General features: G+C 45.6%; 2 protein-coding genes and 1 long non-coding RNA gene across 3 annotated transcripts in view; all 3 read right to left on the reverse strand.

Annotated features, from left to right (window-relative positions):
* LOC119458584 (uncharacterized) overlaps positions 1-26719 on the reverse strand; it is a 360297-nt gene that overhangs the window by 194292 nt on the left and 139286 nt on the right. The window lies entirely within an intron of this gene.
* LOC125946624 (uncharacterized) overlaps positions 1-26719 on the reverse strand; it is a 203621-nt gene that overhangs the window by 93225 nt on the left and 83677 nt on the right. The window contains exon 3 of the mRNA XM_049670229.1: positions 24064-24273. Coding sequence (XP_049526186.1) covers positions 24064-24273 — 210 coding nt within the window. The remainder of the gene's footprint in view (positions 1-24063; positions 24274-26719) is intronic.
* LOC125946627 (uncharacterized) lies at positions 9811-20140 on the reverse strand. The gene is made up of 2 exons (XR_007467720.1): positions 20001-20140; positions 9811-9958 (listed from the first exon to the last, which is right to left on the reverse strand). It is a non-coding gene; the product is annotated as an uncharacterized LOC125946627 (long non-coding RNA).

Genomic DNA, 26719 nt, shown 5'->3' on the forward strand with positions numbered 1-26719 from the left:
GTATAACTATTTCAATTTTCTCGGCGCACGAGTTACCTCCTGCTTCAGATCCCGTCGAAAAAAAGGTTAGAGCGAAGCTTAACATCGATATTTCTGATAGGCCCTGAAGGCCTATCGCAAATGACTGTGCGGACGTCACAGTGTCTGACTTAGTATATATCTTTAGATATTTGCATTCCTCAGGCCCAGCTGCTGCTGACACTTCAAAGCGATGCTAAAAATGTTGTGTGGAGTCACGACCTTTTGAACACTGTGAAATTTCTCTAAAAAAAAAAAAAAAAAAAGAAGCGGCAGAGACACATAAGACTGCTTACGTGTTGGAATGCGAAAGCAATATATTCCGTTCGGTGAAATGTTTTTTTTTTCTTTCTCTCTTTCTTTCTTTCTTTCTTTGCCAGTTGAATAATTTTCTTTCTTTATTTCGTGCGTTTCTCGTACGCCCAAGCCATCGCCTGCAGTTCTAACTGCGCCTCCATAAGGCCAAATCAGAACGCGCCAAACATGTCAACGCTCTCGCTTGCCTCCGAAGAGCTCCAAACTCGAAGGACCGCTCAGCAGTGTTCAACTGGACATTCATGCCTTTAAGCGAAGCTGTTAGCCCCTAGTTGCGAAAGTGAATGTACAGCGAAGCTGTAGAAAACCGCCACTACAACTGCTGAGAGGGGTATTCTTTATAAATAGGAAATCATCTATGGGCCATGAAGTGAAAAATCCGGTGTTAACAACCGATGGTACCAAAACCCACATGTCCAAGTGGCGACGTCACATTCGACATGATGAAGAAACATAATTACGTCATCATCTCATGATACGTCATGATACGTCTCATGATAGCGTCATCACACGAAAGGTCGCGTGATGTCATCTTCACATCAAAAGTTACGTTACGTTGTAACGGCATCGTCACGACACGACATCGCCTGATGACGTCATCATGTCAAACGTGACGTCACGCCATGACGTCATCGTCAAGTGGTGACGTCACCTGACGACGCCATGTGGTGCCTCTTGGAGAAGCGGTGCACTGTACACTTCCCGATTCTTTGAGCTATCTCCGGGATCGGCCCGTGATGGCGTAACGTGATTACGTAATCACGCCAAAGGTCGCATGACGACATCATCACGTCCAACGTTACGTTACGTGATAACGGCATCGTCACGTGACGATATTGCCTGGCGATGTAATCTGGTGACGTCATTACGTCAAACGTGACGTCACGTGATGACGTCCTCATCAAGTGATGATTTGCCCTGATGACGTCATGTGATGCCTCTTGGAGAAGCAGCATACTGTGCGCTTCCGGCTTCTTTGCACTGTCTCCCGGATCGGCCCACATTTTTGTGTGAGCGAAGAGCGTGCACGCGGACACCAACAATTTCCACGAACCAGAGGCTGACAGCTTCGCTGTAAAAAAGCCACTCTTATGGCCCGAACTTTGCCAAGCCACCCTCCATTGAGCCTGCGAGTGGATCGGTGCGAACGCCAGCAAGGTGGATCGTATCACAAAATTTGGTGTACGCAGAATCCGCACGAGTCGATCGCACGAGCACTCCGACTGGACGACGCGAAGTCTTTTGGTGGTTGCAAACCATTCGGCGGAGCAAAGCTGTCCTAGATTGGCAACTATCGCCAATAGCAGACTACACTGGCATATTTTTGTCGGTGTGAGTTCAAGTTTCCCCATCAAGGTGAAAACGCGGCTCTTAAGCTGTCACATTCTGTTCTGCGGCCGCATGTGTTGCACTGGTGTGGTCATCCATGTTCGAAGCACTTCACAGTTATCTTCTGAACTGGCCATCGCTATCCATTCATTGAGGCGCCATTTCAAGCCGGACCTAATAAATGTTTTCCTTCCTTCCTTCAATTGGTCAAACAACATCTGGAGGACCTCCTCTCGGCACCGTTCACTCGTTAACCATTTAGACCTAAATGACTGATTGTAACGGAAACCAGCAAACGTTCACGTTCCTTGAAAAAGTGACCGAGGCTATAATGTAATGTAATATAATGCTGCATATTATTCAGCTCTCGAAATGTTGTTCATGTGTAACAATCACAAAATTGAGTGTATATGAGTCACGTAATATTAACCAGATAGATTACATGAGCCTAACAGCCAAAACGTTTTGTCAATATCTGACAAGCCATAGACTCCACTTAGCGAAGAAGAATTTAGCAACAGCTCTTCCCGCCTATGAATGCCGCCTGTTAGCGCTTCCACAAAAGAGGGAGATGCATTCCTTACGAGAGAAAACTCGAATTCGAAAACTCGAGGTCCGAATTCTAAAAGACGTGTGCATGTCTCCAAGCCTGCCACGTTTATGTGTTCCAGACGCAGCTTTAGGGCGCTTATTATGGGAAGGAGGTAACCCGTGTACAGGTGCGGCCATTGCTAGTGGGAACATGGCAGCGCTCTTCGGAGCGCCACCACCGACGACTCCTGAAGTGTGGCTGCGCAGGCGCAATCAAAGCGATAGGCGTCGTCTGCTACAGTTAGTCCCTCCACCGCTCCCGATCCCACTGCTTCTATCTTCGCGTTGCCGCGTTGTCAACGACAACGAAGTTTTGTGACTAAATCAGTATTCACTCGACAGTATTGGTTGCCGATCCAGCTAACAGATACGCATGACGTAGGTCAGCGCCGCCCAATCACGCCACACAGAAACACCGGAGACGAGGTGTTACCGGCGTCAATTCTTGCAGCCCACCACGTTCTCGGAATAAGTCAGCATTCCTTCCCGCCATGTAAATTAGGATTAAAGGTCAGGTCACGAACCTCGCTGCATTCTTCTAGATGCGAAGGCGATAAAATCGCAGCTACATCTTCATTGCCGAGACTAACGAAGACGTACAGCTCACCAAACCTTGTCAGCGTGTGAAGATGGCGACCTTGGTTCAGTGCCAGAAACGGTGTCGGCCTAAACGCGGGCACGTGTGGTGCTGATTCGCGCAAGATCGCACTAAAGTAACAATATCCACGAAAGTGATCACCCAAGAATACCGCCCCAGCTGTTCGCCCCACAGCTGTTCACGTGGCCGGATGGCTGCTGCGATTGTCGCTCAAGTGAATTTGCCGCTTTGGCAGCCATAGTCTTCGAAAAGTGATAATTTCCATATATTTTCGAGAAAATTTCAAAGCCCGGAATTTTAAAATCAGCATTACCTTTTTACAAAGGAAAAAAATAGTTTAAAATCATCTTTACAAACGAACACTATGTGGAAGTATTATTTATAATCCAAAGTCTGTGCGCCTCCATGCGGCATCACAAATCAGCCTGTATTCATTTGGCTTTCACTGCACTTGCATGAATACTGAGAGCCGCTAGCACGTACGATCCATATAGAAACCAACGCGCGCGCGGCGAGTCGCAGGGCGCTCCGCCTGTCACTTTGATTGCGAACCGCACCGCGCAACTTGCGAGGCGCCGGCGGTGGCGCTCCACGGAGTCTGGCCGCGGGTTCGCGTGTTGTCACTAGGAGTGGCCGTGCCTGCACACATTTTCATTCGTTTGAACTCTGCAGTTCCTGCCAAATTTGGGTGCTCAAAGCTGCGCCACCTGTCAGCACCTGTTTCGTCAGAAATGTAACTTGTATTTTCAACAGTATGGATTTTTGTTAGTTTCGCAATGGTGTCATTTACTTACATGCAGCAAGTCAGCTGCATGCATAAGTTAAGCTAATGTTGTTAATCTAAGCTGGGCTTGGTTATGATTTCCAGAATATGGTAAAATAAAGCTGTCTGTGTGTATGGCTCTAAAATTGATGGTTTGACAATATCTTATCTGACTGCGACGTAAATTTTTGTCACACATTAGAATCACGCTGACCAATACAGTGTGGCTAATATATAGGGAGCACATATTCTCCTGGAAGAGTTACAGGAAAAATTGGCCAGCGTTTCATCCTCATTAGATAGCTTATATCACATAACTAATGCTGACACATCTGTTAGCATTTTTGTTGGGAATATTTTCACGACAGCCAATAGGCGCCCGTTGCATTCAGCTCAATTCCGAGGCACAACGCACCGTGGCCATAAACATGCCAAAAAATGAAAAGAGGCGAGGCGCCTCTTTCCATAATCTGGCAGTGCAGCTGATAACGGTTCGGTTAGAGTGCAATATAAAGATCAACAGGAGAGCCACCTAAAGCATTCATAATCCGACACCCACGAATTATGGGTAGCAGTACGCTTAAAACTAGATGTAAGAGAACGGGAACAATACTTTATGGGCCCATTTTTAGGCACAATCCAGTTTACGACACAGTAATCTGCACTGACTGTCGCCACAAAAAACGAAAGAATAGAACCTAAAGCGCTTCCCAGGCAGATGGTACTAGTAATAAATTGTGTCGGCATTAAACTGAAGGTGCGTGCCAAAGCGGGTGACACGAACCACAGAATGAACTAGGGTGGACCAACAAATTAACGGCAAACTTTCCTTTAACTCACTCTGCCTGCATTTGTAGCGTGACTATGGCTAGCCAGTGAGCAAGAACTGTGAACAAAATTTATTTCACGCGATTGTGCTGGCCACTAGTAGAATATCATATATGGGCATACCGTTGTTCAGACTTACTTGTTTATCTTTACATTGCTTTTCAATGCAAAAACGAAATTTGTTCATAACCAAAGGAAGCAGCCAGTTCTCCCCTATAATATATTCATCTACCATGCCACTTGGGTCTTCATGAGCAGCCTCTATGCTTGGTCACCAGCAAAAACCAAGCAGTTAAGATTCTTAGGTATGCAAGCAGCTTGCATCCCAAAATATAAAACTATTTCCTTCCTGCGATATAGAACTTCCTGCTCTTCCCTCTAATGTCCCCATAATCAAAATGAAGGCTGCCCAAAATTTTCCTTCATGACATTAGTGCTTTCAGGCGTATCCACATTTTACGACAGCGCTGTATGTCTTGTGATATGTGACTTTTAAGATGTTCCCTATATTTCCCTCACCGATAGAAGTAGCTTCAAAATTGCAATAACAAAATTTGAAATAAGCGATACATGTACGAAGCAGATAAGCCGGTGTTATAGGGCTTCTCTGTCGGAGTACATAAGAAAACACGATCGGCCACACTGCTGACCGCACGCACGTCGCTCAAAACGAGCAGTTTTACGCCTAATACCGCTGCGGCAGATCGCACATGAATATCACGATTTTACCTTGTATTGAACACGAGAGCTCGGACGTCGCCACCACCACGACGCATCGCAAAACGTTCGGAGGGGGAGGAGGCGCATAATAAAGGCTGTGAAAAAAGGAATAAGCGCCAATACTTTCTGCGTGTCGCGAAAATGACATGTCAAGTGTTCTTTTTAGAGATGCCACGCTTTGACAATAAGAACACGAAGACAAAATGAATAGTGCGGCTTTGTTTTCTGTCAGTTCAAGCATGTCATTAAGGTCAACATGGTGGGGGCACCGTACTTAAGAAGCGTACACTAATGGCGATTTGATTAGTGAATTAAATGTCTGAAGTTTAATATCTGAATTAGCAAGGCTTAAGCTTTCTAAATGCTTCTCCAATGATTAGGTGTATGTCACCACTACGTCTTAGGTCATAACTGAACAACACCCCTAGGTATTTAGTCAACGAAAGTTTTTCAATACCAGAGTTGTTAATTATGTATGTCCTATGGAATAAATTGGGGCCGCGGCTGTACTTCCACAAGTCACTGTACTTCCGCGGCTGTACTTCCACACTGTACTTCCACAAGTCACACAGTCGCAAACCGCTTATGCCCGCGATGCGATTTCTATGGCTGCACAGGCCCGTCAGATTGCCCGCACTCGCCTCACTGATTCCCAGGCTTCCCAGAAGTTCCATTACGCTACACACCATAGGGATGTGCACTATTTACCTGGCTCTTTCGTGCTTCTGCGACCACTATCTCGTCGTGTGGGCCTATCGGAAAAACTTCGGTCGCGATATTAAGGTCCCTACCGAAACCTGCGACAGCTTTCGGATGTGACGTATGCGATTTCTCCCGAAGAGCCAGACCAGTCGTCTGTACAACCAAGAACCGACGGTGTTCATGTATCCCGTTTAAAGCCCTATGCCCGTGCCTTTTCCGGGCCAAATTAGCTGGCGCCGGGACGGTGGTCCAAACCCGGCGGCGTACTCTCGCGATGCAGAAGAACAGGACAAGCAGACAAGAGACGATGACGAAGAAGTGTTGTGGCTGCTAGCACTCCCGCCGCCATGTTCTCATGTCAGCTGGTGCCTTCAGCATTCGCCTTGCATAAACGACATTTGTGCTTGTTTACACCTCGCAACAATATACTGTTTACATACCGGGTGTTTCTACAGATACTTTTAGTAGTATTTAAAGTATCCCTTTGTATATAGGCTGTGGCTAAAGGTACGTCCGACGTCTCCTTTCAACTTTTTTTTTTCACAGGTACGTTAGACGAATCTGGCAGTGTTTTTATGGCAGTACGTTGGAAGTACTTTGTTGGCTTTTGCGTGGTTCACCTTAGGATACATCGGACATAAGCACGCTAAACAGCTAAATACAAGCTTCCCAAGCGTCAACACCTATTCTGTGTGTGTTGCGGTAAGGGTGCCTGAGTCGGTTCAGCCCGCGCCGATCGGCGTGTTCATCACTGCTGCAACATGTGCCACATCTGGATCCATTGGGTTCATGCTATGGAAGCATAGCGTTGATTGATGCCTAGCTGTCATAGAATGATGTCATATGGTAGATTTATGCCACATGATAACGCATAACGTTGATTCGGTGCCCTTCAATGCAACACTATAGACAATGCATGCTTCTCGAAAATAGACCGATGATGCGTTTACACTCCGCTACCGGACCACTGAAGTGATTGGTGCAACTGCGTCCATGTTGAAGCATTTCGTATTACGAAAATTTTTAAGTCGAAACTGTGATTCACAAATGAACAGAAACGTGAACTAATGGAAGCAGAGAAGCGCAACTCTTCTCTAAACAGTTTGCTCCGCTGACCACTCTTCAAGTCTCCCTCAGTTTCTATATGCCAACAGGTGCGAGTGACGCTTGTCGTATTGTCTGCTCTGTCGCTCAAAGTATTTCTTTCTTCATGCTTCTTGGGGAAACTGCTTTAATCATACCGCTATGCAGACCACTAATAAAACCTTAAAGCGACTGACAACCAATTTTTTTTGGTACCCGTTTTTTAGTGCAACGAAAAGCTTGCTGGTCTGAGTGTCCAATGGTACAGTAATAACGTGGAAAACGCCATTGAAGTTGTTTTATCAGAAATTTCTGATCTACATTGAGGATGTAGTCGTTCTCAAGAAATATGCTGGAAACAGTCACAGGTGAGCTCGAAGCAGATGACAAGTGCAGCTCTCGCTGTAAGAAAGTAATATTTGTTTACCAAGCCGATGTTCCTGTGGGTCATGTTTTGTGAAGCATTGAAATATTTTTACGATGATAGATGGTATCGTATCTACACCCCCAGCGATGGCTCCCTTCAAGGAACATAAACTGATCTCGAAGACCATGCTTTGGCTGGCTGCATGTGCCAGGCTTTTAATGTGTAAGCATTCTCTGGCGAGTACTCCACCCCCATCAGGTTAGAAATGTAATGTCTTGTATCTGCACGAAAATGCGTAATTTGCAAAGTTAGGACATTCATTGTTATAATCGTGTAAATGTATACGATTGGCAGCATTAAAAGCGATAAGGAACAATTTAAACAAAAAAAATTATCAAAGAGAATACCTATGGGATAAATAGGCTCCTTAGAAAATGCATGGGCAAGCTGATAGTAGGAGTGGACCAACTGAAATTTGGGGTTGGGTCAATTTGAACATTCGCATTGCATCAACTTGAAATTGGAGGTGGGCCAACTTGAAATTTGAGGGTTGGCCAACTGACATTTAGGGTTGTGCCAACTTGAAATGTGTGGTTGGGTCAACTGAAATTTTTGGGTTGTCTAACTTAAAATTTGGACATGGGCCACCTAAAATTTGGGGTGGGCCAACTTTAAATTTTGGAGTGGGATAACATTAAATTTGGGAGTATCCAAGTTAAAGTTTGGGGCAATTGTTATTTGGGAGTGGGCCAACTTGAAATTCGGAGGTGAGTCAACTTGAGATTTGTATGTCGGCCAACTAAAACTTGGGGTGGGCCAACATGAAATTTGGGGCTGGGCCAAGTTAAATTTGGGGTGGGCTAACTTAAATTTGGGGTGGGCCAGAAAAATTATGGGGTTTTACATGCTAAAACCATGATCTGATTATGAGGCACAACATAGTCAGGGTACTCCAGAATCATTTCGATCTCCTGAGGTACTTTTATGTGCACCTAAATCTAAATACACAGGTGTTTTCGCATTTCGCCCACATCGAAATGCGGCGGCCGTGTCCGGGATTTGATCCTGCGACCTCGTGCTTAGCAGCCCAACACCATAGCCACTAGGCAACCACGGGGTGTAGGGGGGGGGACAAGTGAAGTTTCAAGGTGGGCCAACTTGAAATGGGGGGTGGGCTAACTGAAATGAGAGCATGGACCAACTTGAAATTTTGGGCACGGGCCAACTTGTATTTTGGGCACGGGCCAACTTGTATTTTGGGCAGGGGCCAACTTGTTTTTTGTGCACGGGCCAATCTCAAAGTTGAGAAAGTCCAACTTAAATTTGGGGGTGGCCCCACTTAGGTTTGGGGGTGGGCCAACAGAAATTTGGGGGTATGCTTACGCATACTTAGGCAACTCCAGTCGAGTTCCTGCATTCTTTTTTTCAGCCAGGCCAAGCTAAGTGGTAGGATGTGCCATTAATGCTATTATTGCGGTGCTGGCACCCATTCATAGCGCAATTCCTCGATGGCATTTTGTATCTCACAGAGACTACGAAACTCGGGGTACCGACTCCCTAACTGGCGCCTGTACAACAGCTCTCATGTGTGCCGCGATGCACTTGAACAGCTCGGCCCGCTCTGCCGCTCCACACTGTTACCACGAAGGCAGCGTCGCTCGTTAACCTGCACTTATTTTACTTCGTACTTCAATAGATGACAATCGCGAATACATGAATATTCCAGGCGCATTTCTATCGTCTCCGTCGCCGTGAGGTTCCGTATTAAGTCCAAGGACGATAAACTACTATCCTTACTTCGTATAGCTGTCACTAATTCGCTATCGCAAGCGATGCTTCGCCTTTCAGCCGAAACTGCGACTTCTTTCCTGAGGGTACAAGACAACGGCACGACCGAACATTAACGCTTTACCCAACTCATAATAATTTTAAATACTTTTTTATATAGAACTGTAAGGGATCGTAATTCACTAACAAAACCCGCCGCGTTGGCTTAGCAGCTTTTGTTGCGCTGCTAAGCACAAGGTCGCGGGATCAAACCCGGCCACGGCGGCCGCATTTTGACGGGGGCGAAATGCAAAGACGCCCATGTTCCTTGCATTTGGGGTACGTCAAAGATCCCCTGGTGCTCAAAAGTAATCCAGAGTACCCCATTATGGCGTGCTTCATAAAAAAAATCAAGGCTTTGGCACGTAAAACCCCAGATTTCATTAATTCACTAACAAACCAGCAAGAACTGCCACCTCCTTTGTCTATATTCATGTAGAGTTTACAGATTTGATTTATGCCTATATTCCTATGTTGTCATCTTATTTATTGATCAATTTTTCTGCATTTGTAGTGTTGAGTTGTATGTCATGTCATGTAATGGCAGATTGCATTCTGCTTGTTCATGCTTACCTAGTATATTCAGTCTACAAAAGTTGTATATAATATTTGCTGTATATTTTAGTTTTTTTTAATGTAACCGTAGAATAACAGGTATTGTAAACTGGCTTAACACAAACACTATTTATTTGCTTCCTAGTGAACCAATAGCCGCGGAATCGCAGGGATGGAAACCAATCTGAGGGAAGAAATATCGAGCACCATGAGCTCCTAAGTCGTCTTGTTGCATCCGTATATGTTCGATGTGTTGAAACCACTGCAACAGAAAAAGAAACAAATACCTCAACGTACAGTTTCCCTGATAACAACAGCAACATGAAAAAAGTTATGGTTTGGGCTCCTGAGCACGAGGTCGCGGGATCGAATCCCACGCTCGGTGGCCGCCTTTCGATGGGGCGAAATGCCGAAAACACCCATGCACTTAGATTTAGGTGGGCGTTATAGCCCCAGGTGGTCCAAATTATTCTGGAGTTCCTCACTCGGCGTTGCCTCATAATCAGATGGGGTTTTGGTACGTAAAATCGCATAATTTTAAACATGAAATAACATAATCACTACTTCTATGGCTGACGTGAATAGACTTTTCGACCAGCTACATTGTAAGAGTGGCTGTGACGCCTAATTTCGCAATATGTGGAGAGATGTAGTAAGAACACACGAACACCAGGTAATGGTGCGCTTGCGTACTTAGTAGCGTGTTTTCGCTCTTGAACAACACACTTTTCTTGACAAGTGTAGCACCAGAAAGCTTGTATTAGCCGTAAAAATAGGACCCACCTTTCATAGCGTACATTGTAGAGCAAGTTGGTTCATAATAAGTACCAAATGGTGTTAGAAATACACCCACATAAATATGTACGTGAGCAGAAGACAATATATTAAATTTAGATGAAACTGAACGCAGGTAATTTGTTAAGTCCTGGCCATCCTTTCATACACTCTCTAATTAAAAAGTTCTGTACCACACTAGCGCGTTGTGACCCTTTGATAAAAGTCAAAGTTTCGAGAAAGTTCTCACTTCTAAGCTAAGCCCATGGAAGGTAATAGTACACTTTTCAGCACAAGTTGATTAGATGGAACCCCCCTCTCGGAGGGATCTTGCTCGATAGGATATGTACTTTCTGTGGAAGTAGTTTATGTTTGGTGTTTTCTTGTTAGATTGGACATACAGACTTGGTATAGTGCTCTTTCAAAGTTCGGCCGGCGTATCAATGGATAATTTCCTATTCTTCTTCGAGTTCTATATCAATTTAATTTAATATGCTGGCTGTGGTTTGGCGTGAAGTAACTACACCAAGATTTAAAAATCATACACTAATTTAGAAAACACGCCCAACTTGAGTTTTTTTAATCGCAAGTGGAGTTGTTTTATCATCTTTAATTAGTTATCAAACAAAGAATCAAAGGAAATAAATAACGAAAAAAAACCAATTTTCTCAGGATCGTTGCACATGAGTTCAAAGTCTGCTGCTTACTGCTACATTCTACGACATCACAGACGATGTACCTTTCTCTTTTCGCTCACTCTAGTCAATCACTTCGCGCAGAGCTGGATCTCACACTTGCATATTAGGCACATTTAAAGGTCGCTAATCCCTACTAGGAATAACGCCCTCGCTTAGTGCCTCTTCATCTGCTAGCAATGATTCCTGCAACTAACACTTTTTATTGCGATAGAAATTATACGGACATGCGAGGAGCTTTCACGCTGTCCCGCTTTCACAGCTTCGACAGCGCATGCGCGGTCCGCCAGTTGTATGTTAAGTCTCAGACACGTGAGCCACGCGCAGTGTGTTTGGCTGCAAAAACGACAAAATGACCGCGCCGTCACGCTTAATCGGCTCAGCTGCGGAGCCAGCGCAGAGTTACGCTTTCCGGTACTCTCACGAGCATCGTGCACGCATGCACTAGCGCATCTGAGCCATTGTGTGCATACCACGCTAAGGAAAGCAAATTGGAGGTAGAAATATAAAATAAGAAACATTCTGGTTTCCCGTAATCGAGAGTAGAAGCATGAAATGGCTACCGGCAAAGCAGATCGGTACCGCGACGCAGTCCTGAAAGCTTACTGAGCCGAAATGAACCTGTTTTGAACTTAACCTCGTTGCAAGTTTCGTCTCGGCCAAACAACCATCCGCGGTGCGCCGGAGCCGCCGGCCTGGTCACGCAGCGTGGCGCCATCGCTCGAAGGAGGCGGCGCAAAACCTGCGCGTGGAACTCACGGACCGCTTGCGTTAAAACGAGCACAGGCCATCCTGTCTAGCGCCAAAAGATCACAATCAAGTTTATGGTGTACTGTATCTGCATATTGAACGACGCTACGGAAATGACAGATTAAACTTCAGCGTACTAGAAGTTACAGCTTGAATGATATTGTGAACAAAGATTAGGAAGAAATGGAAGCAATATTTTTGTAACTTGTTTGGGCAGCAACCATGCAGCGTATGTAATGCGGCCCTGTGCAAGGGTTGAGGGCCAGATACGGCATTTTCTAAATTTTGACTTGTTGCCTGGATGATCTCGTCTTGCTCTCGCAATGCCCGGATGTTCTCGTTTGTTTTCGCCCCATTCTCGTCTTGAGTGCCCGGATAATGGCTCTGGATTTGGACTCAGGTCTCTTGAAGGTCGCCACATTGGGGGCTAAAAGCATTTCATCCTTAATACAAAGGAGAGAGAGAGAGAGACTTCAAATGGTCACGGTCGGTCACCATCGTCACACAGATACAGGGTGTCCCAACTATCATGCACCAAGGTTTAAAAATATGCAAATGCCACACAGCTGGGCAGAACCAAAGTAATGTCTGCTGTCGCTTGGAGATACTCAGATTATTTCTTTGCTTCCGCACACATAACTAGCCCTAATAATTTAATCAACTTCTCAGGTATTATAATTAGAGGCAAAGTGTCAATGATAAAATTGTAGAGCAACATGAAAAACTCCCGATACAGTTTTCTGCTGTTCAATACGTGCTACACAAAAAAAATGCAGTTCCACTCAACGTGAAAGCTGGGGAAGTGTGGAGCAGTGATTCGCCGGTGTTTTCCTTGTGTTTAATTTGTTTTATCCTGTGTTTATCTTGTGTTTAGCAATCCATCATCCGTTTTGACACCTGTGCTATAGCACAACTGGTGGGAAACCACCACGCACATGGAGTCAAAGCTTTTGCTGATAGTTAGAAGTTATTTTAACGAATTTCTTTTAATTATATATAGTGCGTATTGCTTGATTATTCCTGTCTTTTAAATTATTCTTAATCATGTTAGTTTATGTTGAACCGGTTTTGATCAATTCTGCACTAGTTTTGACCCTGTTTTGAGAACTTGTTTTTGAGCGTGAACACGCGACAGACGCCGATGCCCCAGGCCCCTAAATTGCTTCGCACTTAATATGTTTTCCGGGCGTGAATGAAACCTGCGAGTACACGCAAAATTGCCTCGTGACTGGCCGCTCGAGGCACTTTGCGGTCGAGATGGTCGTGGTGCAGGCATGAAGTTCGACGGTACAGTTGCGTGGTTTCCGGCGATAATCCTGCTAAACGCTGAACGAGGTCGAGCGGCAAGAAGGGAGGAGCGATGATGCGATGGAAGTCGGGCGAAGTGCCTGATGTGCATCCTTAACGCGTCGACTTGAATGTAGGTATGATTTGGTGGTCCTGCGTGGGTGCTATTGTTACTGCCGTGGATGCAGACCTGGGAAGGCCAAGACATATTCGGAGAAAATGATTTGTTTTGTCAACGGTCTGTGAGTGTGTGATTAACGCGAGCTAGCGCAGTATTGAATGATCCTCAGTGTACACTGTAGCGAGGGCAGTCACACACAACGGGCTCAATGACTCCTACGACCACATTTATCAAGCTTGCTTTCTCGACTATTCCAATGCTAAAAGCAAAATGCTTTGTAAAGGCCCCGCTCATAGCCATTGCCGACAATCAGGGTAGCCTGGCGTAGACAAGGGTCTAGGTGGTCATGGTCTAGGGTCATGCAATTAGGCGCTCGAAGATTTCTAATTTTATTTCATGAAACAAAAACGAGCACAAAAATGGGCACTCAGATTGAGACGACACCACAGCGCTTTGATGACGGATGACTCCGTCCCGTTTTCTCTGTGCACTGTTTTTATGCCTGAAAGAAAGCTTTCAAGTTCAAAGTCAGCACTTGCATTCGACCCTTTCTTTGTCTCTGTCCGGTTTTCGTTTCGATATTGGGAGTCTATGAAAAACTGGCATTTTCGCCTGAATCGTGAAGCGTTGACGGCGGAAGCAAGGCTGCGTTTTCAACTCCTCAGACGATGTTCAATGTATACGCGAGTGCGAAATCTCGGCGCGATGCAGCACGCAAGGCAACTCTGTAGAAGGAACAGCACCTGGCAACTACCAGGCGTCTCACAACGATGGTGCGATGAAGGACGCGCCAGCGGTTTGTGTTGAAACGTATTTATTATATTATTATAGCACATTACTCTTCCTTAGATTTTGATATTGTCATCAGGGGTTGACAAGGCTGGAGCTGCACTGACACCTTTGAATTCGGCCACGAGGCCCGTCTCACCCAGTTAAGCAATGCGTGTATCTAGGATCCAATTGCGCAGATTTTCGTATCCAACGGTTAACGTCCACTCTTCGAATGTGGATGGCCTGGAGGTGTGCGGTCGCTTTCGTATAAGCGTGAATCGCGCTGTTGCGAGAGCCGGACAGAGCAAGATTAGATGTCTAGTTGCATCGCCCGCTAGACAGCAATGAGCCATTCAACAAGTTAGTTGCGCTGTAGTACGAGACGACGTTAATAAATGCGTCCGCATGTTGGTGTGCAGGCGCGCAAAATAGTTCAGTGTGCGGGCGGGAGGGCGGTGTCCGTGCGCACTGCCCTGAGGCACATTGTTGCCAAACGCCCGCCACCGTGCGGGATAGGATCCGGGAGGTGGCGTTGCAGGCGTTGTGCCTCTTTATCTGTGAACCTTATGCGCCTCGATTTTGCGCGAGATGGGACCGACGGGAAACCGTCGGCGTTCGGAAAACGCGCTAAACGTCTGAACGGGTTGGCTTCCACGTGTGAAATTCTTAAGGGTGTTATATTTCGCCTCTTGAGGCGTACTGGTTTGAGTACTGGGATTTCGGTGCTTGGAGCTACCGGGATTGAATCTAGCCGGCGCCATTTAATTTCTGTACTTGTATTTATTAATTTCAGGCTCCTACAGACGAAAATTACCTTACCCCTAGAGCGCTTAGTGGATAGACCCCAACTTCCCGCAATCGTGCTCCAAATGCGGTCGCGCATGCTGCTCCTTCCACCACATGCTCTGGCTGTGCCCGTACAACACGGGCTCCAAACTTCAATGCAAGTCCAAGTGGGACGCCTTGTTGAAGAGCTCAGAATTCCCACCAACTATACAGGCCGTCCAGAGGGCCCGCGACGTCGCCGAGAGTCACCACTGTTATGATCTGCAAGGAATTCGACAGCTCAACTGTGTCGAACTTATCGCCGTGCGCTTTCCCATGACGGGAGGTGGTTATCATCTTCTTGGCAAACTCGGATCCCTCAAGTGTGGTGAACCTCGCCGCGCGCTATCGTCTTCCCGGAAACTCGGCTCCCACAAGTGCTGGAAACATCGCTGCGCGCTGTCGTCTTCCCGGAAACTCGGCTCACACAAGTGCGGGAAACATCGCCGCGCGCTATCGTCTTCCTAGAAACTGTACCTCTCAAATGTGGGAGACAGGCCCGAGCGCTGTTCCTGTGACGAGAATCCCCTTCATCCCCGAAAAAGCGTCACACCTCTACGACCTGAGCAGATGCAAAGGCGAGCAACCAAAGGAGAGGACCCGAAGGGGAAGAGGTCGTCAACTTGACAACCCGACAGAGGACTGACACTTCCACAAGTTCCCCGAAGGAGACATTGGCTACCACAAGACCACGAGCGGTTATTTAGGCCGTCATGGCCCCTATGTCAAGCAGAGCCACTCGAGACTCGTATAGAGTCAAAACCATGTAGCAATGAAGTGAATACAGTCTTTTCTATTTTTTCATCATCACGATGCCCGCCTGAATTCATCGCCGTCTCCTGATTCTTGCGGTGACGACCCACCTCACCCGGTCGAGATTATATCACCACCTCCCGGTACCGTCGTGGGCGGAGCCACCAAATTGATTGGGGAGCCGTCGGCCCACCAATCATTTTCCTCAGGACAATAGATTAAAGTTCTTGGCAATTGTCAATTTATTTGTTTAATTTATGACATGTATATATTCACCGTGACGATGACGGCGGCGAAAATTAGCCTGTAGTGTCCGTACAATAAAATTTTCATTTCAATCCACGCGAGAAGGCTTAATATGGTAGACAGGTTCCGCGGGCTCCGCGTTGTGGTTTCTTTTCAGCTCTTTCTATTTGTTGCGAATATTGCCACATGTAGGTAGTGGGTCGAAAGCAAGAGTGGGTCGAGCCCAAGAGACGAAAGAAGACCGCGCGCTCCTTCTCTGCTCGAGCCAGCCCCGACGGCCGCGTCTTCCAAGAGCCAGCTGCTCTACGTTTATTAAACCTTCAGGACTACTTCCCGAGGCTCGTGACAATATGACGAAAAATTGTTGTGCTTTAGCTTTGGTTAACCCTGGTTGATAGCGAACACTTCACTTCCCAGGCTATAGGGCATTATCGAGCTGTGGCCGAGGTGTGGCTTCGCAATGATACAGACATGTTTGCAATGAATACAGTGTTTATTCATCATTTTATTGCGATAGCAATTATATGGACACTTCAGCCAGATTTCTGCCGTCGGCGTCGCCGTAGCCGTAAGGTTTCGTATAAAGTCCAAGGGTGACAAAATCGTCGCCGCGCCAGTATTCCCCCGCGCGCTATCACGGAGAGCGAACGCACGGCGGAAAGCAAACGCGACCGTCGCGCGAAAGGCCATGGGGTATGGGAGGGAGGCGGGGCGACGCAGTGCTCCCGCACTAAATGCGTATCTTCCAACCGTATCTTGCGCAAGAGGAACTCGCCACTCAATCTCCCATGCGAAATCAAGAAAGCGGTAAGGCAGCGCGGGAGGGAGGGAGAAGGGGGGGGGCAGCTTCTACTCTGCCAACAACTGCGTTTGTACTTTACTCGGCTGTGGCGGTCGCCCGCACCATCTCTTACCTCCACACGGCTCTGACCTTTCTATGCGCTGTGCATTCGCCGCTCAGTTTCCGTTCAAGCGATAGACCGCACGAACCTCCGCCTGCTGCGGCGGCTGCGCTTGCTGCCAGCATTTTGAAAGTCGTTGTCTGCGGTCATTCAGTGTGATCTTAGATATTCATGTTTGCTTGTGCGCGCTGACACCACGCTTGTTCAGTTAGTAAGCGAATGTGTCCAAGTTTATGCAACCGATAAAACTACTAGCCCTACTCCGAATAGCTCTCTTTTAATTTGCTATCGCAATTGATGCTTCGCCTTTCGGGCGAAACTGCGAGATTCTTTTTATGCCTATGAAGACACTGCAGTGATCAGTAAAGTAGTGAGACTTGGTTGCAACTTCCAGCCGGGCCCAACTCTAATCGGGCAACGGCGGCAACGTCTCGTTTCAGGGCTCCATAAAGACCTAAATATAGTCCGACGTAGCGTGAGCGCGCGCACACGCTATGTCACGTTGGTGAGAACAATAGTGGCTATAGTTCGACCGATGGTTCGACGTACTGGCGCGGCCAACGTAACCGGACGACGCGCCGACGTCTCCGACGCGCCCTCTCCGACGCGCCCGGCGTCTGGTGACGCTCACCAGTACAGTCTCTTCTAGCACACTGTACTCACCAGCGTGTCGATAACGTCGGACTATAAACGCGCCTTAATGCTCCCTTGTGGTTTGACCTCTAGCTCTCAAGGTGAAAACTGTTGTGTCGCCGACGGCTGCCCGAGGTAGTGTAATGAAGCTTTCGCTTCAAAAGTAACAATGCATTCGACTTAGAATGTCAAGTAATTTAATGAATGTCACTTGAGCACACAGGCTTTCACCTTCCCCTCTTTGGCGTATACTAAAGTGACTGTCAATTTTTTTGTTTCGCACTTTTCATATTTAGTTTGAGAATATTTAACATAAAGGCATGCGCTGCCCGTGTTTTGTTTGATATTTGTTTGTGGGATCTCATGCTCAAACATCCATCCGAGGAATAAATTTGTAAATAATGCAAGCGAAAGTGTGAACAACAATAACATCGGACTATAAACGCGCCTTAATGCTCTCTTGTCGTTTCATCGCTAGCTCTCAAGGTGACAAGTGTTGAGTCGCCGATAGCGCCTCTTCCTCTTCACAACCACAATCTCTCTCAATCTCTGCCCGAGGTAGTGCAATGAAGCTTTCGCCTCAAAAGGTAAACAGTGTTATTTAAGCTCACAGCATATTGATCTCACTATGCTCTCGTTGCTTTTACCGTATGTCCGCTTCACTAGTGGTTGCTGTACTTAATGATCCTTCCTTCGCCTTGATTAATCGCTTGTTTAGTTACCTGATACGGTGCTCTGCTGATTTAACTACAGAAGATGATCAGTTTGATGCTATATAAAGCACTACAAACTAGAACTTTCTTGCTGATCCGCGTTGCGAACTCCCAGGCAAGAATTTGTAAATTGGAGTATGTGCCATGAGTTAATTAGTTATAAATTTAGTGAATTTTTGTGAATTTTTGTGAATTGGTCGATAATGCATTTCAGTTCTTTTGCATGTCTGCCTCTTCGAATAGGCCAGCTCATGAACAAGAATTGTGCTACCTGCTACAGGCAACCTGGTACAGAAAAAAACAATGTCACAGTATATACGCCATGCAGGAGTATGACTGACAACCATTAAAACCGGTGAGCCTAAGCGCGCAGCGTCGATTCTAGTGTTTGAGAATTAACACAGAAAAGTGTGAAACTATCAGTTGCGGCGCATCTCTTTGAAACATTTGCATTTGCTGCTGTTGAACCGTATCCCTGCAATCATAATGAAGTCAGCTAGCTCCGTGGACATACTCATACGCTGAGGTATTTCATCATCATTTATATGCTGAGGTACTTATATTGCTTGAATATGGGTATGATTTGAAGTTGAACTGACACCACGTAATTACTTGTCTCTGCATTAAAGAACATAATTGCCGATTTCGCTGTGCTAAACTTAAAGCCGAGAGTTGTCGCTGCGTTGTCACATATATTCGCAAGTGTCTCTAAATCCTGCAGAATGCGATGTATATAGTTGACTTTCAAGCGGGCTCTCTTTCTGCCCCTTCTTCTTCTGGCTTAGTATTCCTTGCTCCAGAACCACATCTCATGTCTGTGAATATCTTGCATCGTCCGCATACATCGGTACGGGAACCGTCTTTAAATACCGCAATTAGAACAATTAACAATGAGCTTCAATGCATTAGAAAATTGTTTGAAAGTAATCGGCTTTCCTTAAATATCAATGAAACCAAATTTGTTATTTTTAGGTCTCCGTTTCAGAAAGAGGACTTTTGAGGAGCCGTGCCGCATTAACATTGGGGCGTGACCGGCCGCTCGAGGCGCATGCGGGCATTCGCGGGCTTCTTTTCACGCTCGGAAAAACACTTTTACGTAGCCCATATGACCAACAGAAAACTTATCGGGAGTTTCTCATGTTGCTCTAGAATTTGCTCATGGACACTTTTCGTCTAATATAATAGTTTAGTAGTTGATTATTATTTAGGACTACCTATCAAATTAAACGACATGCTAAAATAATCTCAGTATCTCCAAGCGAGGGCAAACAACATCACCTAGGTTTTGTCCAGCTACGAGCCTTTGCAGATTTTTTAAAGTTTGGCCCAAGTTACGTGAACCCCCGTAAAGGGTGACCATCTGCGCGCCTCTAGTTGTGCGGCGGTTGTGCGTCATATCATATGGTACATTAGTACAACATGTTATGCTGTTCGTGTACTTGAGTGCCCTGTTTAACGCCCCAGTGGGGAAACAGCAAGCTGTACCCACATCCGGCACCCAACGCGTTGTCAGCATCCGCTCCATAACACTGCATCAACATCAATATGAATTTTTCTAGCTGTCATCTTTAAACCTGCCCCTCCTAATGCCGGATCGTAAGGGTGTGCGCATGTCCACACTACAGATACAACTGCTGCCAAAATTAAGGTATCAGCTGAAAATGTACCTCCTCTCTTCAAACTGTTCCTGCTACATCCGCCATGCCCTTTCAGCAAGAAGCCTAAACGAAAACTTCTGCTGGCATAGTGTTTTGCAAATTTACGTAAGAGTGCGCGAAATGTTGATGCTTCATAAAACATTGATAACGGGAACTTGATGGTCAGTCTTACTTACCCACACTCGTAGCCACAGAAGATATCAGAATAGAGAAAATTTGTTACCAGGCTTCTGTTCGGATATCCGCAGGCCCAGTATGCTTGGCATTTCATTGAGGTCGCATTGTAAAAGAACGCCTCATATTTACCGTTTTTATCAAAAACCTTCGTAACTGAAGCTCTCATTGGAGATCTCTCGTCGACACAATCTTCTGGTTTAAAGTTAGTGTAACTGTCTGAGTGATCTGAGCGCTCCGTCGTCGATATTCTGTTGTTTGTAAAATTGCATTTTTTGCACAGTTTACCGGATCTCCCACACAGAGATCAGCACCCTGACCTAAATTTGTGGAAAAGAACGGTTTACAAATGTGTCATCATAGGTTTGTGCAGATCCAAGGCGCATATTGAAATCTGTGAACCGAAACGTTCGTGATGCGGTTAATAAGCGCTATATAACTAATTCGATCATACAATTGTATCCATTTTATTACAATACACAACGAGAAATTTCATGCATTGTACTCTGCTTATTCATTAAACGTCATGCAACGTCAGGCAATGTTTACTTTTAGCACCCTGCACAAGCTCGTACAAGTAAGCAACAGTGCGAAACATGAAATGAATTGAGTGTAAAGTGCCAGCGAGCGGCACCAACAATAAGCAAAATGTTTTTCATCCGTGTCTTCTCGGCGCACCACGCAGTACACATTCTGTTTTACAGCACGGAGAAAAAAAAAACTGATAGCCGAGAAACGCAAGTAACGAATTTTCACAAAGAACACACTATCGTATCTTTTTGTTCGCTACTCTATATCCTTCCAGATACTAGCTTTGCGCGCTAATCCCGAGGTTACAGGATCGAATTCCAGCCGCGGCGGCCGCACTTCGATAGAGGAGAAATGCAAAACACCCGTTGTACCGTACATTGGATGCACGTTCAAAGAACCTCAGGTGGTTAAAATTAACCGGGAGATCCCTATTAACGGCGTGCCTCATAATGATATCGTGGTTCTGGCGAGGAGGTTTTAAAACACCAGAATTAAATTTTTTTAGACAATACCTAGCCGACCGACTGATGAACGCGGAACCTGGTGGGCTAGGTAAACAAAGCTTCGCTTTATTAAAGATAGCAAAAGCAATCTCAGGAGGACTGCTGCTTGAGCACGGCGGAACTAACCTCCGTGAAACGCATCAACCCACGGATATAGAACGCCGCACATAACTTTAAATTTAGTGCACATATAGACTTTAATTTAGTTTACCAAATATTCACTCATAGAGGTAAGCGAGGTTCATTATCTTTCTTTACTGCCTTAAATGTTTTTTTTCGATGATTATATATGTGCGTTTTCATTGCGACTGCATAGCAGAGGTTGGCGCCTTCAGTTGCGGCGGCTATTCCTATTCGCAAGGCAAGCCAAGACGATAAAAATTACGTTAAGCACTACATCACCCAGGATCCCGAATGTATCGCGTACGTTTTCGAAGTTTCGCAGTTTCGCCGTCGGTTAAGAAAGGCACAAAAGACAGTCAAAGGGTAATCAGAGCCGCAAACGGTTCCGCAAATGAATTAAGTAGAAACATATGAGCCATTACACTCTGTGAAGGTGGATGACCAGCGAAGCTGTTTGGCACATGACGGAAAGAACACGACTTGCGTCGTCTTGCATAGCCAATCGCTTGCGGCTGGCTCTCGGGAATGATTTTTAATCGCTCTTTCCCGCCCGCCGGTGCCGATTGCATTTTCATATCTGTTCTCGCCGTAGCTATTCGTAGGCATGCTGCTCCTCCTCAGGACTGCGCACTATACGCCGCCTCCCCGGGGGGGATTGCTCTGCTGGCATTAGCCGCTCTGGGAACGCTGAACGCGCTCATTGGGAACATGGAAAGCAACAAAGACCGCTGCGCCCACTACCTTGCGAGTGCAATTCCCGCTATCTCGCGTACATAAGGCACGCCGTTAATCCTGACCAGTCAATGAAGTTAGCCAGACTACTATTCTCCTTACCTTGTACCCGGCCGGATCCAAGATAAGGCACGTGTAGCCTGGCAAACTTCATTTATTGGCCAGGATTACACGCATTAGTGCTAGGAACTGCCATACCTGCACAAAACAAATTCAAACATCCGCAACACACACATGACCTCTGGTATTCAAGAATTGTAATTGTTGGCCCAGACACAATTTAGTACGAGCCGAATATTTTTGTTTCAAAAATGTTTTTTAAAACGACAATTGCTCTTTTCTGTAGTCCTATATACTATTGAACCAAGTGTACGAGTTTAATATGCTTCAAATATTTGATGGTCTAACAGCTTTAAATAAGCCTTTACTCATCGCCTAGCAGTATTGTGCCGTGGCATTTTGTAAAGGAGGCGTTGCACATTTTCATCAGCTTGGCCACAATGATACTGTGGCCTGTAAAGCGTATAATTCTCTCTAAAAAGTGGCACTTCTGCACAGGGCCAACTCCACAGACGATGCAAAAGATTGTTTAAAAGGTTTACTGACCCTCAACGTTGACGGAATACAACTCTTAATGGAAGAGTCTCTAAATAACAATTCTTGTTATTGAACACTTGAACACTAATGTTGACATGAAGTCACATAAGTGTTTTCCACTCCGGGGAAGTTTTGAAAACTATGCAACATGCCATACAAAATCGAAACGCCCGCAATGTTCTACTAATCGCGAAGCCAAATTCACCATGTGCACTACAGATGTCGTGACGAAGTACCCTTAGGCTGTGGAAAGCTATAGTTTGGAGAAAATGGGGAATGTTTCATGACAGTGCAAGGCAACAGAAAAACAACGTAAAAACAGGACCACCGCCATCAGTCCACTCATTGTAATTAATGCGCATGCACTCGAGTGTTCAAAGGCACTAGATTCCTGAAACATGCAAAACCGAAAAAACAAAGAAATTGAAAAGGCATACTGCATATTTAAAGCAGAAGATAAGTCCTTGAGCGAGCCGTCACTTTTGCTATCAAATTAAAGATCTTGTTTCGGGATGAACACCTGCACTTGTTATGCCCTGTCGGCATGCCTTTCGATCCCGGTGGTTCTTGTTGTGTTCTCGACGGTGTATAAATAGCTGGTGCTTCTCGAATAAAATTCACTTGTCAGTCTGCGCTCGTTTCTCTCGTGATTGTTTTCTGTTCGTGTCCTCGTCCCTTCGCGCTGCTTAAAGTTATTTTTAACAATTCTGAACACTTTGATTCTGAATAAACCAGGTTTTGTGCTAAATCAACATGATATCTGTGTCAGCAACAGGCATACTTCAGTACTTGCACGAAAGATTTATTGGTTTTAATTTTCATGTGCCTGCTTTCCAAGATCATGCGCTGGAGGCGTTTCCATGAATATTGTTTCTCCCGATTTCTGCAGTGTTTTCACTACCAGGCAACTACTGGAATTTCGCAACTTCAAGACCGTTCAAGCGATGGTATCCTGGGGCCGTATTCTGAAACGTTCTCCTAGGCGAAATTTCTTTTTTCGCTTTCAGGCGTGCGCCGATTGGCTGTTTTAGCAAAATTGGATGAGCTGATTAGGTGGTTGAGCGCGACGTCATTCAATTTTGCTCAACCAGCCAATTAGCGCGCACGCTGATTTTCGCCTAGGCGAAATTTTGCCTAGGCGAACGTTTCAGAAGACGGCCCCTGCTTTCACTATGCCGTCACCAGGAACCGTTCACCGTGAACATTTTCGAACAATTCCTCAGGACTTCGGGCTCGAAATCTCGTTGTTGAGTCGAAACACATCCTGGGTGTTACGATTGTTTCCTTGAGACACGTGTACGTTTTATTGTGGTGACGTCGTCATACTCTCTCAGTTGTGGATACCTTATACAGTATAGCGTATACTTCGTTAGTTTTCTGTTTGGTGTGTTGGAATGCTGTATCACGTATTTGTGTTCGTTTTAGCATAGTTTTTTATATTTGTGTATAACATCTAGCTTTGTTTCTTTCTTGCACCGAGCCTGCACCTCTGTTGATAATTAAGGCACGAACTTATCAGCATAAGGGTACACCTACACAGGCTCTAGGAAAAGATTTACAACCTCTAGCGTATACATACCCGTTTTGCACCGAGACACGCATTCAAATCGGGTCTTAAACGTATTGTTGTGGTTCTTGTCAATCAGAGTATCATAGCACTGCCCACTGGTTTCGTTGTATATATACAGTAAGTCGATGTCAAGGCTCTCGATGTCTTCATAAAATGGCTCATTCGGAGTCTTGCAATCTGGATCACGGGAGTTACCTTGAACGCCGGTTCCAGAGTGGCCTTAAAAAAGGAAAGGAAATATCATAAGATTGCTTCCATAAATAAATCAATATGTTCAAAGTTTACATTCATAGCGTAAGCACTCAGAAAAGCGTTTCAGATCCCAGTCCAAGGTGTTAGCAGTCGAGCATTTGGTCGCTTCGTACCAACCATAGGTGGTAACACTGGGCGAGCTTGTGGAGCTTGTACAACTTACGGGTTCTCTTTCATACTTTCCAAGAAATTGATCTATATGGGCAAGGGTTCACTGAGATATTCCGGGACATCATATGGACTTCCACAGGAGGGTGGTTCTAAAGCGGTAGGTTTTCTTTGCTCTTTGATAAAGTGCGCACCATTGGCGCCATCCGCAGCGAGAGAGCTGATAGAGACTTTGGCGCCTCTTTCACATCTATAAGCTTTGGTGGTAGTAGTGCCTGTCGATCAAATACTTTGAAAAAACATAGTTTTTATAGACTTTCAAACTTTCTCTGCCACAGCGGCAACACGTTAGCTCTCTTCGTACCAATCGTCACTTGTATGTTGGCGGGTTTGTAATCAATGAATAACGCAGAAAAAAGAAAATAAGGGAACAAAGTCAGCAAGAGAACACAGCCAGCGCAAACATCCGAATCATTTGATTTTTTTTACATCCAAAATATGCGAAGAAAAGGTCTGCACGTGTGGCACTCGTTTGTACTTGACGTTTGCTAATGTAGGACCAACTTGAAGCTGTCACATTTTTTACTTCTGAAAAGATTGCTTTTACAATGTCATCAATACGGACTAAACTTCCTTGGGTGGCATGGTTGTCACGTTGTCCTGACTGTTGTATAAATAGAAGCTGAAGGGATAAATTTATGTAAATTCCACCTAAATCCACAGTCGCCGTGACAACGTCGCCTTCAAGCGGAATTTGTTAAATTCGTTATGGTGGTTGCAGCTTTAACAGAAGGATCCAGTTAATGTATGCGACACTTCCAAAGACTAGGAGACGACCAAAGGGTAAGCGTGATAGTTGGAGCCAGGAGTTTTCTTGCAGCGTGTGTTCTCGGGAAGGGGCTCGGAACGGCTTGAGGACCTCCATGGGCGGATAAGGCAGCCTCGCCGGCGAAGCCACTACAAGCAATAGTGGTATGTCGTGACAGCCCCAGAAGTATTATGTTGTGCTCTTAAAGGGACAATGACACGGTCATCGGACTACTCTGGGCTCTCGGCACTTATTCTAACTCGAAATTTCTATTTGAAAGTGCTGGCCTCACCCACCGACAGCGACCGCCATTTTGGCATGGGCTTTGTAACGTCAGGAAATGCGGGGCCAGTGCTTTGTCATCTGCTGGCGAACAGTTCGAGATGACATCGGACGCCTTGCTTCCCGCACCCTGGCAGCCAAATGCGAAGCAAGGGCGTCGCCACTGAATTGCGCCAAAATTTCTTTCACTCGCGTGAAAACAAAGCAGCAGCAGACCACCGAGATGTCATTGCAAAAACAAAACAACGTATGGCGGTCATTACGTATTTCTAGCTCCTGCAATCACTTCCGGTTTTGGCGGTGAACAAAAGCATATCAGCTACAGTTACGCCGAAGGAGCCGCTTTTATGGGTGAAATTCATATGCTCCACTCAGTGTTACAAGACCACTGTGCGATTTAACTAAGATATAAAAAATCGAATAAAAATTTTATAACGGATCGAATGCACTCAAATTTTGCCAAGTTGCTGTGGGGCGCGTGTGGTTGAACTTGCAATGAATAATTCATGAAAGCATATGTGCAAAATGTGCTTTATTGTCTCAAAATTTGTTTCATGGCCCCTTTAATTGATGTCCTGATCGGGCTGCTTTCTTATCTACCGTACAAATCGCTTGAGAGTCCTGTGGTGTAGGTCAAATTGCATGCTATCAAGGACTGCCTTCAGTCGCAATACATCATTACTTTGCAAGGGCGCTCTAGTAACATGTATTTTAAAGCAGCCTACAAGGGCAGCCAGCGCTGTGATAGACGTCACAGTTTAAAAATAATTGTGATTAGCGGAGCCCAAATTACAAAGGCACAAGTCGGCCTGGTGGAAGAGACCGGCTCATAGGTATGGATGTGCATCCGGTCCTCATATGAGAGAGAATGAGGACTATCACGCAGTGCTGTAAATTAAGGGACCAACCCCCGTGTGGTATGTGTCTTGAGATTATCGTGCCGATAGAAAGATATTTACTCACAACGACAAGAACAAACATAATTTTATGCCTTACATAAGGCATTATATTTTTTTTTAATTGGCACTGAAACTCACGCAAGAAGGACGGAGAGCGGCGACACCCTACGGTGAAATCTGTCATTGAATCCTTCAAAACCGTATCCATTTCTGAATAAATGTACAGAGCTCAGATCGTTTCAAATGCTATATCTACATTGTCGCAAAACGTTTCTATCCTATTATTGCAAATTATATATAGTTATCTGTGTATTGT

This window comes from Dermacentor silvarum, chromosome 7, assembly GCF_013339745.2.
Source record: "Dermacentor silvarum isolate Dsil-2018 chromosome 7, BIME_Dsil_1.4, whole genome shotgun sequence".
NCBI lineage: Eukaryota > Metazoa > Arthropoda > Arachnida > Ixodida > Ixodidae > Dermacentor > Dermacentor silvarum.